Genomic DNA, 16,590 nt, shown 5'->3' with positions numbered 1-16,590 from the left:
TGCATTTCTGTTTAAAAAATGTAAGACTATGTGTGATGACTCAGTTGATGAGTCACAGCACAGATTATCTTACTTAGACTTTGATGGACATGAAAATCACAGATCATTGTTTCTATGGCAGATTGTCATTAATAAATCACACTAGATCACAAATATCTGAAACTTCTTACCAATAACAAGCAATTCTATTATTTTCAACTCTTTCCCATCAACAGCGAAGGTGTAATCTCCTTGGTCACTAGCATTTAATCTGCTTATCGTCAATGCACCAGTCAAAGCGTTGAATTGTAAACGGTCCTTGAACTGTTCACTTGGTTCCGATGTGGCGACACCTGGGATGTGATCCAAAATACCATCATGGCTTTTGTTGCTGGCTTTGAAAGTCCAAAGGAGTTCATTCTTGCTGGAATCAATGGTGATTTCAGGATCCAGTAAAACGGATGAACCAAGGACACCAACCACTTTTTCCCTTTCAGCTGAAATAAATGAGTAGAGAGAAAATCATTTAAAATGTAGAGTGGGCGAAAGTCTGACAACTACAGCTCAGGAGAAATATTACGTGAACAGATTTTACTAGACAATTTACTACAGTTTCAAGACCAAGCTGTGTAGGGCAAATGGATCTGCAGCCTTGATCACCTGGACAATATTAATACTTATGTCAGGATGTTGTTTCTTGACTACAGTGCCTAGCAGACTGCTCAACTCAGTCGTTAAGGACCCCCATCATCCAGGACATGCCTTCTTGTTATTGATACAATCAGGAGAGGGGTACAGGAGCTTAAAGGCACACACTCAACAATTCAGGAACAGTTTCTTCTCCTCTGCCATCAGATATCTGAATGGACATTGAACCCATGAACACTACCTCACTCATTCTTTTGCCTGACTGATGTAGTTAAATGCTAGTGCTGTGGTTCAGACAATCTTTACAGTACCAGCGATCCAGGTTCAATTCTGGCCACTGTCTGTCAGAGGGTTTGTACATTCTTCCTGTGACTGCGTGGAATTCTTCCGGGTGCTCTGGTTTCCTCCCACAGTCCAGAGACCATAGAACCATAGAACACTACAGCACAGTACAGGCCCTTCAGCCCTCCATGTTGTGCCGACCCATATAGTCCTTAAAAAAGGTACTGAACCCACACTACCCCATAACTCTCCATTTTTCTTTCATCCATGTGCATGTCCAAGAGGCTCTTAAATACCCCTAATGTTTTAGCCTCCACCACCATCCCTGGCAAGTCATTCCAGGCACTCACAACCCTCTGTGTAAAAAACTTACCCCTGATGTCTCCCCTAAACTTCCCTCCCTTAATTTTGTACATATGCCCTCTGGTGTTTACTATTGGTGCCCTGGGAAACAGGTAACCCTATCTATGCCTCTCATAATCTTGTAGACCTCTATCAAGTCCCCCCTCATTCTTCTGCACTCCAAAGAGAAAAGTCCCAGCTCTGCTAACCTTGCTTCATATGACTTGTTCTCCAAACCAGGCAACATCCTGGTAAATCTCGTCTGCACCCTCTCCAAATCTTTCACATCCTTCCTATAATGAGGTGACCAGAATTGAACACAAACCTCTAAGTGCGGTCTCACTAGAGATTTGTAGAGTTGCAACATGACCTCTCTACTGTTGAACTCAATCCCCCTGTTTAATGAAGCCGAGCAACCCATAGGCCATCTTAACTACTTTATCAACCTGCGCAGCAACCTTGAGGGATGTGTGGATTTGAACCCCAAGGTTTCTTTGTTCATCCACACTCTTAAGTAACTGACCATTATTCCTGTACTCAGTCTTCTGGTTAGTCCTTCCAAAATGCATCACCTCACACTTGTCCGGATTGAATTCCATCAGCCATTTATCTGCCCAACTCTGCAGCCTTTCTATATCCTCTTCTAACCTTCGACAACCTACAGTTCCATCCACAACTCCTCCAATCTTCGTGTCACCTGCAAACTTACTCACCCATTCTTCCGCCTCTACATCCAGGTCATTTATAAAAATCACAAATAGCAGGGGTCCCAGGACAGATCCCTGAGACACTCCACTAGTCACCGACCTCCAGGCAGAATACTTTCCTTTCACAACTACCTCTGCTTTCTTCCTTTAAGCCAATTTTTTATCCAAACAGCCAAGGAGGTCTGTCACCTGACCAGGTTGATTACCCAGAACTAGATCCAGTATAGCCTCTCCTCTCATCAGCCAGTCCACATACTGTGTCCAGAATCCTTCTTGAACACACCTGACACATTCAGCCCCATCTATCCCCCTTGCACTCAGGAGGTGCCAGTCAATATGAGGGAGGATGAAATCACCCATAACTAGAACCCTGTATTTCCTGCACCATTCTGAAATCTGCCTGCTTATTTGCTCCTCGGTGTCTCGAGGGCTATTTGGGGGCCTATAGACGACTCCCAGCACAGTGATTGACCCTCTCCTATTTCTGACTTCCACCCAGACTGACTCCGTGAACACTCCTTCTGCAGCATCCTCCCTTTCTATAGCCGTGATACTACTCCTGACCAGCAATGCCACTCCCCCCCTTTTCTACCTCCCATCCTATTCCTTTTAAAACACCTGAACCCCAGGATCTGCATCATCCAATCCTGCCGTTCCTCCAACCGAGTTTCAGTAACGGCCACAACATCATAGTTCCACGTACTAATTCATGCTCTAAGTTTATCCTCCTTGTTCCTAATACTCCTAGCATTGAAATAGACATATTTCAACCCCTTTAACGGGCTACAATTATGTTCTGTCCCCTGCCTGTCCTTCCTCATCAGCTCAGAACTCATAGCATCATGCCCTTGTCCTTCCACCTTAATCCCTGCACTCACATTTTGATTCCCACCCCCCTGCCAAACTAGTTTAAACCCTCCCCAACAGCTCTATCAAACCTGCCTGCCAGGATATTGGTCCCCCTGGGATTCAAGTGCAACCCGTCCTTTTTGTACAGGTCACACCTGCCCCAAAAGAGATCCAAACGATTCAGAAGTCTGAATGCCTGCCCCCTGCTCCAATACCTCAACCACACATTTATCCTCCAGCTCATTCTATTCCTATTCTCACTGTCGCGTGGCACAGGCAGTAATCCTGAGATTACTACTTCTGCGGTCCTGCTTCTCAATGTCTTTCCTAACTCCCTGTAGTCTTCTTTCAGGACCTCTTCCCTTTTCCTACCTATGTCATTGGTACCAATATGTACCATGACCTCTGGCTGTTCTCCCTCCCACCGCAGGATATCTTGGACATGATCAGAAACATCCCGGACCCTGGCACCTGGGAGGCAAACTACCATCCGAGTTTCTTTCATGAGTCCACAGAATCGAGTGTCTGAACCCCTGACTATAGAGTCCCATATCACTGCTGCCTTCCTCTTCCTTTCCCTACCCTTCTGAGCCATAGGGCCAGACTCTGTGCCAGAGGCACAGCCACTGTTGCTTCCCCCAGTTAGGCTGATCCCCCAACCGTACTCAAACAGGAGTACTTGTTGTCAAGGAGTACAGCCACAGGGGTACTCTCTAGTACATGACTCTTCCTCTTCCCTCTCCTGACTGTGACCTATTTCTCTGTCCCCTGTGGCCCCAGAGTAACCACCTGTCTGTAACTCCTCTCTACCACCTTCTTGCTCTCCCTGACCAGACGAAGGTCATCGAGTTGCAGCTCCCGTTCCCTAAAACAGTCCCTTAGGAGTTGCATCTCGATGCAGCAGGTGCAGATGTGGCCGTACGGGTCGCTGGGAGACTCCAGGACCTCCCACATCTGACACCGACCACAGAAAACTGGCTTCACACACATGCTACCTTCTTTTGCAATCAACATTTGCCTCACCTCATCCCGTTACCACCGAAGCCCGCGGAGCCAAAACCCTCTCACTCTGCTGCCTCCCACTCCACTGCCTGCTGTCAACGCTGCCCGCTCGATATGGCTGCCTTCTTTTTAAACCATTCATGCTCAACTGGCTGACGTCATGCGCCTGCGCAGTCTGGCCTCTCTCTTCCCCTGAGAACTCAAAATGTCTTCTCGCTGGAAATCCTTAGGTGCTCTCCCGCTGCCTTCTTGTTCCGAATCAAAAACTTCTGCAGATTCCTTGTCCTTTTTAAACTGTTCACGCTCAACTGGCTGACGTCAACTGGCTGGGCAGTCTGGCCTCTCTCTTCCCCCAAGACCCCAAAATGTCTTCCCGCTGGAAATCCTTAGGGGCTCTCCCACTGCCTTCTTGTTCTGAATCTTGTTCCAACATACTAGTTGATAGGTTAATTGGTGACTGTAAATTGTCCTGTGATTGGCTTTGGTTAAATCGAGGGTTGCTGGTGATGGGCTGGAACGGCCGACAACGCAATGTATCTCAGTAAAGGAAATAAATAAGTAGGCTGTTTAGTAAATTCATGTATTTACAGTAATTCATAGCTGTGTTTTTATTATGTACAGTCGTGCTGCTGCTGCAAAAACAACAAATTTCATGACAAATGTCAGTGATGTTAAACCTGATTTTGATTCTATGTAAGATCCACTATTTACCTGTCATCTGAGGGAGATGGAAAGGACAGGGAGTCAATAACACTAAAAACTACATGTTCATGCTCTCTTTCATTCTTCAATAGTCTCAGACCCAATTTGTCCCAACATGCACATACTGAATTTGAACAGCTTTGCCAAATCTTCTCTACACCATATTACCAATCTCAGATTTGCTAGTCTGCTCCATAGAACCATTCTGATAAATTCTTGTGCACCGTCTCCGAAGCCTTGCTACAAGTGTGAAAACTGATGAATAATGTTTGTGGAATAAGAAATCTGACAGGAAATCAATCAATTTGGGTAAGGAACGTGCAAAAGAAAGAATGTTATTTTACAGTGACCAAGTTTGAGGTCTTGGAGAATGGCCCTCTGCTCCTCAACTGTTCACTTACTCAGTTGGCTTTGCAACCCACTTACAATCACCAACCTTAATTTCCCAACATCTCTTGGAAAGTCAGCTGAGTAAGCAAGCAGTTGAGGAGAAGAGGGCCATTCTCCAAGATCTCAAACTTGGTGTCTGTAAAATATCCTTCTTTCTTTTGCACATTCCTTACCCAGATCGATTGATTTCCTGTCAGATTTCTTATTCCACAAACATTATTCATCAGTTTTCACACTTGTAGCAAGGCTTTGGAGGCAGTGCATGAGGGTTTAGGCTAAATTCTTCACAAAGCTCTTCTTCATTTCAGCCAAGTCAACTCAGAATCCTTTCCAAACACTGAAAAAGTGATTACACTACAAGATAAAGATTCTGTTTGAAATTTCTCTGTGGCAACTGGCAACAGACACAAGTGTTTTTTGTGCAAGTGCTGGTTCCCTGAGAACTTCCTGGAATAACACAGAGGAGCAGAATGAGGCCATTCATCCCATCAAGTCTGCCCCACCATTCCATCATGTTTACCGGGAATGTTTGCTGCCCTTTGATGTCTCTTACCTTTATCCACAATCTTTACTCCCACCCATTCTATTGTCACGTACACAGGTGAATGTATGGACATATGTAATGAACAACAGAATTATGTACAGAAGCATCACAGATCATCTCAGAAGCATTCACAACATAAACATCAATTAAACTAAACTACTTTTACCAGAAAAAAAACAACCATTAAAACAAAAAAAAATTACAAAACAAAAAAGCAAAGTCAGCTCTTCAAACAAGCCCTGTCATTCAATTAAACCACAGCTGATATGCCCCAGGACTCATCTGCCATTTTCTTATATTCCTCAATCTCCCGGATCATTCAGAAAATTATCTACTTCCTTTTCTAAGTACCATAAATGATACAGTCTCCAGCACTCTGTGGGATAGTGCATTCCAGAGCTTAACCCCCTGCTCTACTCACTTTACACCTATGACTGTGTGGCTAAGTACAGCTCCACGTTTGCTGATGACACCACAAACCATATCAAAGGTGGTGATGAATCCGTATACAGGAGGTAGATAGAAAATTTAGCTGAGTGGTGTAATAACAACAACCTCTTACTCGATGTCAATAAGACCAAGGAACTGATTGGTAAGTTCAGGAGAGAGAAACCAGAGTTCCATGAGCCAGTAATCATTGGAGGATCAGAGGTGGAAAATGTCAGTAACTTTATATTCCTGGGTGTCACTATCTCAGAGGACCTGTCCTGGATGAATCATATAAACATGATTGGGAAGAAAGCACAACACTTGTACTTTCTCAAGAGTCTATGCAGATTTTGCATGTCATCAAAAACCTTGGCAAATTTCTATAGATGTGTGATGAGAAGGGTTGCTGACTGGCTGACTGGCCTGTTATGGGAATACCAATGCCATTGACTGGAAAATCCTACAGAAACAGTGGATTCAATCCAGGATGTCATGAGTAATACCCTCCCAACCACTAAGCACATCTACATGAAACATTGCCACAGAAAAACAGCATCCATAATCAAAGATTCTCACCACTCAGGCCATGCTCTTTTCTTGCTACTGCCATCAGGACGAAGGTACAAGGGCCTCAGGACTCACACCACCTGGTTCAAGAACAGTTACTGCTCCCCAAGCATCAGACTCTTGAACAGGTGTTAACTACACTCATTTTACTTCTGGTGTTCCCTCAGCCAGCATCTCAATTTAAGGACTTAATCTTGTTACTTCATGCTCATTATTGATTGTTATCTATTTATATCATTTGCACAGTTTGTTGTTTATTGATCCTGTTTCCAGTTACCATTTTATAGATTTGTTAGGTATGCTCACAGTAAAAGAATCTCAGGGTTGTATGTGGTGACATGTATGTACTCTGAAAGTTAATTTTATTTTGAACTTTGAACAAGTTGTTTCTCCAGCAGCAGTTATGCTCTTGAGGTGCTAAAGGAGCTCTCTCTAACTGTCTGATTCTGTAGGAGTTGATTATGAGTGTTTTTGGCCAGAAAGAGTGACAATCAGTGATCAGGAATGGAGGCAGCCACTTTGAGAGACTGTCCTTGCAGCCTCCATTTTGTGAATTGTTTGAACTAATTTCTTGCTCTGGGATAATTTAATCAGAGCAATGAAATGTGGACGCGAGGCACTTTCTGCTAATGACCAGCTAAATCTGACGCCATTCACAGACAAGCAGCTATTTATCATGTAAGGTGGTGGCTTGCAGAAGGAGCAGGAGGAGGCTCAGTGCCTGGGTCACTTGGTTTGAACCAGTCAAGAGTTATATAGATGAAATGCCACAAGGCTCAGAGCAATAGCCACAGATCAATGCTGGTTGTAGCCCTGGATTAGAGGCAATAAGGAGGTGGGTCAGGTGGGTCAGATGACCTTGAGCCAACAAGATGGAAAGAGAACATTTGAACTGATAAGAATTGTCTAAAAGTAAGGAGCTTTGACTGCAAAGCAGCGACAGTTCTCCAGAGACCAACCAGCACGGACATGGAGTACTTCTGGGGTGCCTAGGTGTGACTCGAATAGCAGCAGTACTCTCAATGAAATAAATATTCCCATTTCAGCCTGTTACAGCTAAAACAACAACCCACAACTGCTTCCAAGGTCAGAACATTCAACAAAGATGTCTTAATACACTTAAACATACTAATGCTTAAAACTGATGGAAACAACACAGTCTGTGGTCGGAAGAGCCCATGGAGAAAACCGTGGAGAAAGGATAGTCGAAGATCAGGATTACAATTGTGTTTAAGGAAACTGGTTTTTAAACTCCCGAAACCAATGTTCTTGCTGGTGAATGTGCAGTCTCTGGTGAATAAAATTGATCTCAGAGCCAGGGTGCTGAATCAGAGGGACATTAGGACTGCATGTGTCCTTTGTTTCACGGAATCCTGGTTAACCCTTTCCGTACTGGATGCAGCCATTCAGATTGACGGGTTTACTATACACCATCAGGATAGATCTATAAAGCCTCTCAAAAGCAGAGGTGGAGGAGTATGCCTTATGATCAGCTCTTTTTGGTGCACAAATATATCAGTGCTGTCCTAATTCTGCTCACCAGATCTGGAATATCTAGCAATAAAGTGCCGGCCTGTTTATCTACCACGGGAGTTCTCTAGGGTTGTTTTGGTAGCAGTTTACATTCCACCTCAGGCCAATGTCAATCAGCCTTTAGATGATCTGAGCAATGGGATCAACATGCATGAAAAAGCACACCCTAACGCATACACCATCATTTTAGGAGAATTTAACAAGGGCAGTCTGAAAAAATCACTATGCAATTACCATCAACAGATCACTTCCAGAGGAAACAACACATTGGAGCACTGTTCCACCACCATCAAGGATGCCTACCGTGCTATTCCATGCCCTCACTTCAGGAAGTCTGATCACCTGGTTGTACTTCTACTCCCTGAGCATAGGCAGAGACTGAAAACTGCAGCACCAGTAGTGAAGACCTAGAAGGTTTGGACAAGGGAGCACAAGAGCACCTACAGGACTGCTTTGAATCAGTGGACTGGGCTGTGTTCAGGGATTCATCTTTGAATCTGGATGAGTATGCTGCAGTTGTTACCAGCTTCATTAAAACCTGTGTGGATGAGTATGTGCCTACAAAGACTTACTGTACATTCCCAAACCAAAAGCCTTGGATGAACCAGGAGGTACATCATCTGCTGAAGGCTAGATCTGTGGTATTCAAGTCTGGCAGCCCAGGCTTGTACCAGAAAACCAGGTATGATACATGGCGGGCTATTTCAATGGCAAAAGGACAATTTTGAACAAGGTTGGAGGCAATATCAGATGCACGGCAAATCTGGCAGGGACTGCAAGACATTTCTTCCTACAAAGCAAAACCCAGTAGTATGACTGGCAGCGATGCTTCATTACCAGATGAACTCAACGCCTTCTATGCCCGATTTGAAAGGGAGAACACAACTACAGCTGTAAAGATCCATGCTGCACCTGATGTCCCTCTGATCTCTGTCTCAGAGGCCAACATTAAACTATCTTTAAAGAAACCCTCATGCAAGGCAGTAGGTCCCGATGGAGTACCTGGTAAGGCTTTGAAAACCCGTGCCAACCGACTAGTGGTATTATTCAAGGACGTTTTCAACCTCTCACTGCTATGGGCAGAAGTTCCCACTTGCTTCAAAAGGGCAACAATTATACCAGTGACAAAAAAAATATTGTGGGCTGCCTTAACGACCATCACCCGGTAACACTCACATCTACAGTGATGAAATGCTTTGAGAGGTTGGTTATGACTAGACTGAACTCCTGCAGCAGCACGGACCTGGACCCATTGCAATTTGCCTATCATCACAATAGGTCAACGGCAGACACAATCTCCATGGCTCTTCACACAGCTTTAGACCAGCTAGTCAACACAAACACTTATGTCAGGATGCTGTTCAGGATTTAATACCATTATTCCCACAATCCTGATGCAAAAGTTGCACAACCTGGGCCTCTGTACCTCCCTCTGCAATTGGAACCTTGATTTCCAAACCGGAAGACCGGTTGGTGATAACTTATCTTCTTTGCTGACAATCAATACTGGTGCACCTCAGGGGTATGTGCTTAGCCCACTGCTCTATTTTCTTTTCTTTTTCAATCTTTTTATTGAATTTTTCTAGACAAGTATATAATGGTCATAAAAGTACAAAGGAAGTGGGATTACATTGTTGGCAATTAATACTTTTGAGTAGAAACTATAGGTAATACCTATATAATTGACCTCACAAACTCTTAATATAGACAAGATACAAGGAAATAATAAGATAGAGAAAGATCCCAAATTGAAAAATTAAAAACAAAGTAAACTAAACAAAACAGAAGTAAAACTAAACTAAACAAAGCTGGACTATTCTGTTATATCAGATAAAATCATTAATGTCGTCAACTCCGCTCCTCTACTCAAATTGATAAATAATATAAAGGAATTGAAAAAGGTCAAATTAAGTTCTATGAAAGTATTGGATAAATGGCCTCCAAGTTTCTTCAAATTTAACTGAGGGGTCAAAGGTACCACTTCTAATTTTTTTCTAAGTTTAAACATTTCAATAGAATAGATCTTCTAACCATGAAAGCAGGAAATGCAATCATCCGCCGAGCTGAAGAGGGCACATCAGTCATTGGTAAACCAAAAACTGCAGTGATAGGGTGAGGTTGTAAATCAATGTCAAAAACTGTAGAGAATGTATCAAACATACGTTTCCAATACTTTTCCAAAATAGGGCAAGACCAAAACATAGGAGTCAAAGAGGCTACCTCAGAATGACATCTATCGCAGATCAGATTTACACGACAGTAAAAACGAGCTAATTTATCTTTAGACATTTGAGCCCCATGCACCACTTTAAATTGAATCAACGTATGTTTCGCACAAATAGAAGAAACATTAACTAATTGAAAAATTTTCTCCCTTTTCTCCATAGGTAAAGGAAGTTGAGTTCCTTCTCCCATTCATTTTTAATTTTATCAGATATATCTGACTGCATTTTCATAATCATATCATAAATGATTGCTATTAAACCCAGTTGATAAGGGTTTAAGCCTAAATTTTTTTCTGTGATATTGGTTGGAAATGAAATCAGAAAAGTAGGTAACATCGTATTCAAAAAATCTGATCTGTAAGTACCTAAAAAAATGGGATCTGGGCAAATTATATTTGTAAGACAACTGTTCAAAAGAATTGTGTACAATTTTAGTCTCCATATACTGTGAGGAATGTGAAGGCACAGGAGAGAGTTTATAGATGGGCAACAAGACTCGTTCCAGATCTGCAGGGTGTGAGCTATGAAGAAAGAATGAAGGAACTGAATCTTTTTAGCCTAAGATGACATAGAATGAGAGAAGACATGACAGAAGTGTACAAAATCATTAAGGGTATTAGTAAGGTGGATGCCAGCTACAACTTCAAAATTAATACATCTGTGAGGACTAGGTGGGGACTGGTTAAAGGAAGGTTTCAGACTGACATCAGGAAGCATTTCATTATACAGCGAGTTGTAGACACATGGAGTTGTGTAGTTGACAGTAGTGCCTTAGAGACAGTCAAATCTAAACTCGATGGTTAGTTAAACACACAGTGTGAATAGGAATTTGGCAAGTAGGCCAAAAGGCCTGTTCTTGTGAAAAACTTTCTAATGCTCTAATAATAAGAGGAGCTGTACCTCTGATCTGTGTCTAGCCTCCACATGACAGTACAGGAGGAGGCTGCCTGGATAGTCTGTTGAGGAGATGATGGGCGGGTGCCATTTTGTCCCTGGGTGGTTCTGTGGTTTTGAGTGCCGGAGTGGGGATGTCCCACCTGGATGTCTGTGTAAACCATTCCTGTTTCCTGACTGAGTGTCTGTGTAAGATATCTCCTTACCTTTCGTGAGAAACACTCCCAGAGTGAAGAGAAGAGCGAGCAGCAACATGTCCGATCACCGAGCGGGAGCCAAATTTCCAGTCAATTCTGGAAAGTTTCCAGTCTCACATTCCTTGACTTTGGACTCTGAGCACTGAGACTGAGGGATGTGTGGAGAGTAAAACTAACAGCAGTCATCAACCATGAGCATTGAACATTGAACCAGGGAGTGGTTCAGCTACCTGTGAAAATGAAAGGACTCTCAAACAAGAGAAAATTTGCAGTTCGAGCCAAACACACAAAATGCTGGGGGAACTCAGCAGGCCAGACAGCATCTATGGAAAAGAATAAAGGCAAGATTTCCGGCTGAGACCCTTCACCAGGACTGGAAAAATAAAGCTGAGGAGTAAAAAGGTGGGGGGAGGAGAGGGAGAAACACAAGATAATAGGTGAAACCAGAAGGGGGAGGGGTGAAGAGCTGGGAAGTTGATTGGTGAAAGAGATACAGGGCTGGAGAAGGGGGAATCTAATAGTAGAGGACAGAAGACCATGGAAGAAATAAAGGGGAGAGGAGCAACAGAGGGAGGCAATGGGCAGGCATGGAGATAAGGAGAGAGAGGGAAAAGGGCATGGGGAATAGTGAAACTGGTAAATTCGTTTATTATTGTCACAAATAAAGTGAAGAACTTGTTACATGTAATGTTCATACAGATCAATTCATTACACTGTGCACTGAAATGTTACAATAACAGTGTCAGAATAACGTGTTACAGAGAAAGCACAATGCAGTTAATAAGGTGAAAGGTCACAGCAAGGTACGCTAAGAGTTCAAAATTCCATCTTGTTGTCCTTGGGAAATATCTTATGTTTTAGTATTCACAATTTCTAATGCAATAAATATCTTGGACAGAGAATTCCAAATGTTTCCTGTCCTCTGAGTGAAGAAAAATTCCATTCTTATATGAAACAGTGTGCTGATTTTTACTGGAATGAAAAGTGCTTGATGAACAGAAAAGTAACAACGTTAACCTGTGAATCTTCACTGGTATAGACCACTCCACTATTCCAAGTGGTACAATCTTGTTCACTCACCTATTGTGGAACTTTTTACACCACAGCATTTATTTCCCCTTCAGGAATCTTATGTCAATTGTGATTGTTTTCTAAGCAATCTACTATAGTATAATATTCTAGGATTTCTCCTAAATGCTGATTTCAGGTTAACAGATGTAGGAGTTCCATATTTTCGATCTTGCTTCATTCTGAAATGGAACACATTTGCCTGCATTCATTTACAGAAGGCATATTAGAATATGTTGTTTTTTTAAAAGATGATCCCCAGAGGATCAACTATCTCAGTTATCCAGCTCTTTCAAACCTTTGATTGTAGTTCATGTACCCAATGGGTTTTGATTCATTGACTTCTTGAATATTGATACCTATTTCTCTATCAGTCATACGACTGTTACTTGTTATTAAAGCTGGAGCTTTAGGAAGCAGATGTTGGAGTAACTGAAACTATTGACACACCCGTATTGGTCAGCCCGGATCTGATCAAAAGAGGTGGAGCTTCCATTCTTGTGGGAACAAATACTGCCATTGTGAGAAGTCCCCTAGAAGGTTGCAAGGAGAGGAATGGAGAGAACTGTTTGAAAACTTTGCCCATTTACCCTGTGTAGAGCTGCTTTTGAGAAGGTACAAGTTTCTCTTAAGCAGGATGATAAGCAGAAATGAATAAGTGTGTGGAACACCGGGTCTAAATCAGCCACATGAACTCCTGGAGGAGTAGCTAGAGTGACAGGAACCCCAGAATCGTTGGAATGTCTGAGGAATGGAAAAAAAGATTAACTGAGAAATGTTGGGACATGAAGATGCATTTTCTACCGACACAGCTGATGTTGACACTCCAGGAGTACTTGCCACACTACTGGACTGACCAATGACACACCTTTCTGACAGAGGTCTCACTGGAGATTGAAGATGTTTGATAGCACTGCCATGAACTGATAGAAGTTAAATTCAGTCATGGAGCAGGGACCTGAGCCGCTGGAACACACAGGTGACAGAAAGGGAGAGGCACCCTCTGGTAGACAGGAAGGGTCACAAGGGGTGGTTGAAACTGGATGTGCCAAAAATGGGATAAGGAGGGCTCAAAGAGTCAGGAAACCCCCAGATGGGCTGGCCTGTGATTCACTGTGGGAACAGAGCCTTGTGTCTATCCCCTGGTGAGATATGTGGCTACCCCTCACAAATAATTCAGAGGTCCTGACATCAAGAAATTCTTTTGAAAACTGTTATTAATGATGGTTTGATAAGTTTCAAAGTTATGACTACATGACTATTTTTGTTGGGGGGGGGGGTGGAGAGTGTAACACCCTGCTTAAGATTTTTACTGCTATGCTGTTGGTATTTCATTTTAGCAGTCCTGTAAGTGTAGTTTGTTCTGCTTTCAGCCTGTTTAGGTTTGAGCATATATAAGAGGCTGTCTTGTTCAACGTAGGAATGTGGTGTCAGTCAATCAGGATGGTGGAATTGGGAGAAGGTTCTGGGCAGAGAAGTTTTGTGAGGGTTGGGATCTTTTTTAGTTGGAGCTGGGAAAAGACAGGAGGTAAAATGGCTAAGGATGCCATTCCTTCTGATCCAAATACCACGAGAGATACACTAAAGCTGAACAAAGTTCAAAGTAAGTTAACTATCAAGGTAAATATTTGCCACCATATACAAACCTGAGATTCCCTTTCTTGCAGGTGTTCACAGCAAATACAGGAAACAGAATTGAATCAGTGAAAGACAACACCTAACAAGATGGACATCAACTAATTGCAAAAAAAAATCGAAGACTGAACTGTGCAAATACAAAAAGAACGAGAAAATCAGAAACAACTAAATCAGAAACTACTAAATAAATAAGCAACAAATATCATGAACATCAGATGGAAGAGTCCTTGAAAGAGAGTCCAGTTGAGTGGTAACAGTTCAGTGATTGGGCAAGTGAAGGTGTCTCCTCTGGTTCAATGGCCTGATGTTTGGTGGGGGGGGGGGGTGGTTAATAACTGCCCCTGATTCGGGTGGTGAGGGTCTTGAAGCTTCCAAATCCTCATCCAGATGGCAGGAGCAAGAAGAGTGCCTGAACCAGATGGTGGTGGTCCTTAATGATGGATGCTGCTTTCCTGTGACAGTGTTCCATATCGATGTGCTCAATGGTGGAGAGGGAATTACACAATTACACATGTTATAGTGGTCCACAATGATGGATACTGCTTTTTGAGGCAACACTTCTTGAAATTATCCTGCATGCTAAGGAAGTCGATGCCCATAATGCTGGCTGAGTTTACAACTCTCTTCAGCTTTTTCTGTTCCTGTGCAGAGGCCACTCTATACCAGACGGTGATGCCACCAGTTTAAATTCTCTCCAGGGTACATCTGTGTAAATTTGCAAATGCCACTATGACATACCAATTCTCCTCCATCTCCTAATGAAATATAGCTGCTGTTGGGCCTTCTTTGTAATTGCATCAAGATGTTGGGCCCAGGATAGATATTCGGAGATGTTGACACACATGAACTTGAAACTGCTCATCCTTTCCACCTCCAATCCCTTCAGGAGGACTGAAGTGTGTTTCCTTACCCTTACTGATGTCCATAATCAATTCCTTGACCTTACTGACAACATTGCAACACCGCTCAATCACTTCAGTACGGCTCACTCCAGTACGGCTTCTTGTCATCAACTTAAATTTTGCTAACAATTGTTTTATCATCGTGAAAATTATAAATGGTTTTTAAGCTGTGCCTGGCCACACAGGCATGGGTGTAGTGTGAGTAGAGCAGTGGGCTGAAGTCTGTATCATTGAGGTGCACCAGTGTTGTTGCTAGCGAGGTGGAGATGTTATTCCTGATCCACACAGACTGCGGTCTCCTCTTGAGGATGTTAAGGATACAGTTGCAGAGGGAGGTACAGAGGCCCAGGTTTTGGAGTTTTTTGATTAGAGTTGAGGGTATGGTTGTGTTGAACACTGGTTGTGGTCAACAAACAGCAGCCTGACGTAAGCATTACTGTCCAGTGATCCAGGGCCGACTGGAGAGCCAGTGAGGTTGTATCTGCTGTAAACCTATTGTGGCGATAGGCAAATTGGAGTGGGCCCATGTCCCTGCTTGGGTATGAGCTGATTTTAGCCATGACCAGTTTCTCAAAGCACATCATCACAGCTGATTTGAGTGCAACTGGGCAAGTGTCATTGAGGTAGCTAGAGGTTTTGTTTCAAAAGTTCCGGCATCTGCAGATTTTCTCATGTTTTTAAAACACCACAGGTCTACCCCATCAGTGAGTTGCTTGTTGGCAGAAAAACTAAAGGAACTGGACTTGGCGTGGACAACAATGCTGCCTGCTACAGAGAGATGTTGGAGTTGATGTGTAAAGGAAGTGTGCAGTCTAATAGACAGTGATTGTCTAGTCACTTTCCTTGTGACCGTAGGACCTATTGGACATAGGTAATGTGGAATGCTGAAAGTTCGGTTCACTGGTTTATTAGTGGGACTGATGGCAGGGGAGCTGTTTTGCCTGTGTTGTAGCTGGGACTAGGCCTTAAGCCGTGGTGTTGCCTGTTTGCAGCCATCCAGAAGAGAGGCATTGGAGTTGGTTCCGAAGGTGGAATGGTGCAGCTCCAGTGTTCACCGGGTGAACACAAACTGTATTATCTTCAGCCGCAGACTGCTGCAATATTTACAGACTCAGGAACTTGGTATTGTATTTTTTTGTGTCACTGTATCTTACTGCAGTAATGTGTGTGCTATATGTGGCTTGTGCTGTGTGTGACAGTTTGCTTTGTGTTTTTAAAGTTTCTTTACTCAAGTACTCTACATTTTCTGATCCTACATCACCATTCAGTCTCTCTGATGCAATGTTACCGACCACCCTGTTGAATATCATCTTAGGAAAACTGGGTTATATGACTCTATCTAATCACCTGAGTCAGACCCAAAAGTTCTTGCAGGACATGACTGCTCACGTCCTGCCAACTTGTCATCCTGCAAGTAATCCTTGTCCTCTGCCTCCTGTGGTTGACCTATTTATTCATTCATTAATCCAATTATCAATGTCTTCCATTTTGTGAGTTTTATCAAATGCCTTCTACAAGTCTAGATACACAATCTGATCTTTCATGAACTATTTCATTGGACTAAAGCATGGAGTTGTCCCAGAAAAAAAGCAGCCTACAATGTACTGACTGAGATACCAAGTTTAGCATTTTCATGTAAATAAATAATATCTTTGCACGTACCTTTAAATACAATCCAGCAAATGAAGGTAA

The 16,590-nt window shown here is 42.9% G+C and overlaps 1 protein-coding gene across 1 annotated transcript in view; it reads right to left on the bottom strand.

Annotated features, from left to right (window-relative positions):
- LOC132394515 (uncharacterized) overlaps positions 1–11,657 on the bottom strand; it is a 122,602-nt gene extending 110,945 nt beyond the window's left edge. The window contains exons 1-2 of the mRNA XM_059970783.1: positions 11,300–11,657; positions 171–476 (exon numbers count right to left, since the gene is read on the bottom strand). Of these exons, the coding sequence (XP_059826766.1) occupies positions 171–476; positions 11,300–11,348 (355 nt within the window). The 5' untranslated portion in view covers positions 11,349–11,657. The remainder of the gene's footprint in view (positions 1–170; positions 477–11,299) is intronic.
- Between the last annotated feature and the right edge of the window lie 4,933 nt (positions 11,658–16,590).

This window comes from Hypanus sabinus, chromosome 5 (assembly GCF_030144855.1).
Source record: "Hypanus sabinus isolate sHypSab1 chromosome 5, sHypSab1.hap1, whole genome shotgun sequence".
Lineage (NCBI taxonomy): Eukaryota > Metazoa > Chordata > Chondrichthyes > Myliobatiformes > Dasyatidae > Hypanus > Hypanus sabinus.
Note: the sequence above shows the minus strand (reverse complement) of the source record. Positions and strands in the feature narration are given on the sequence as shown.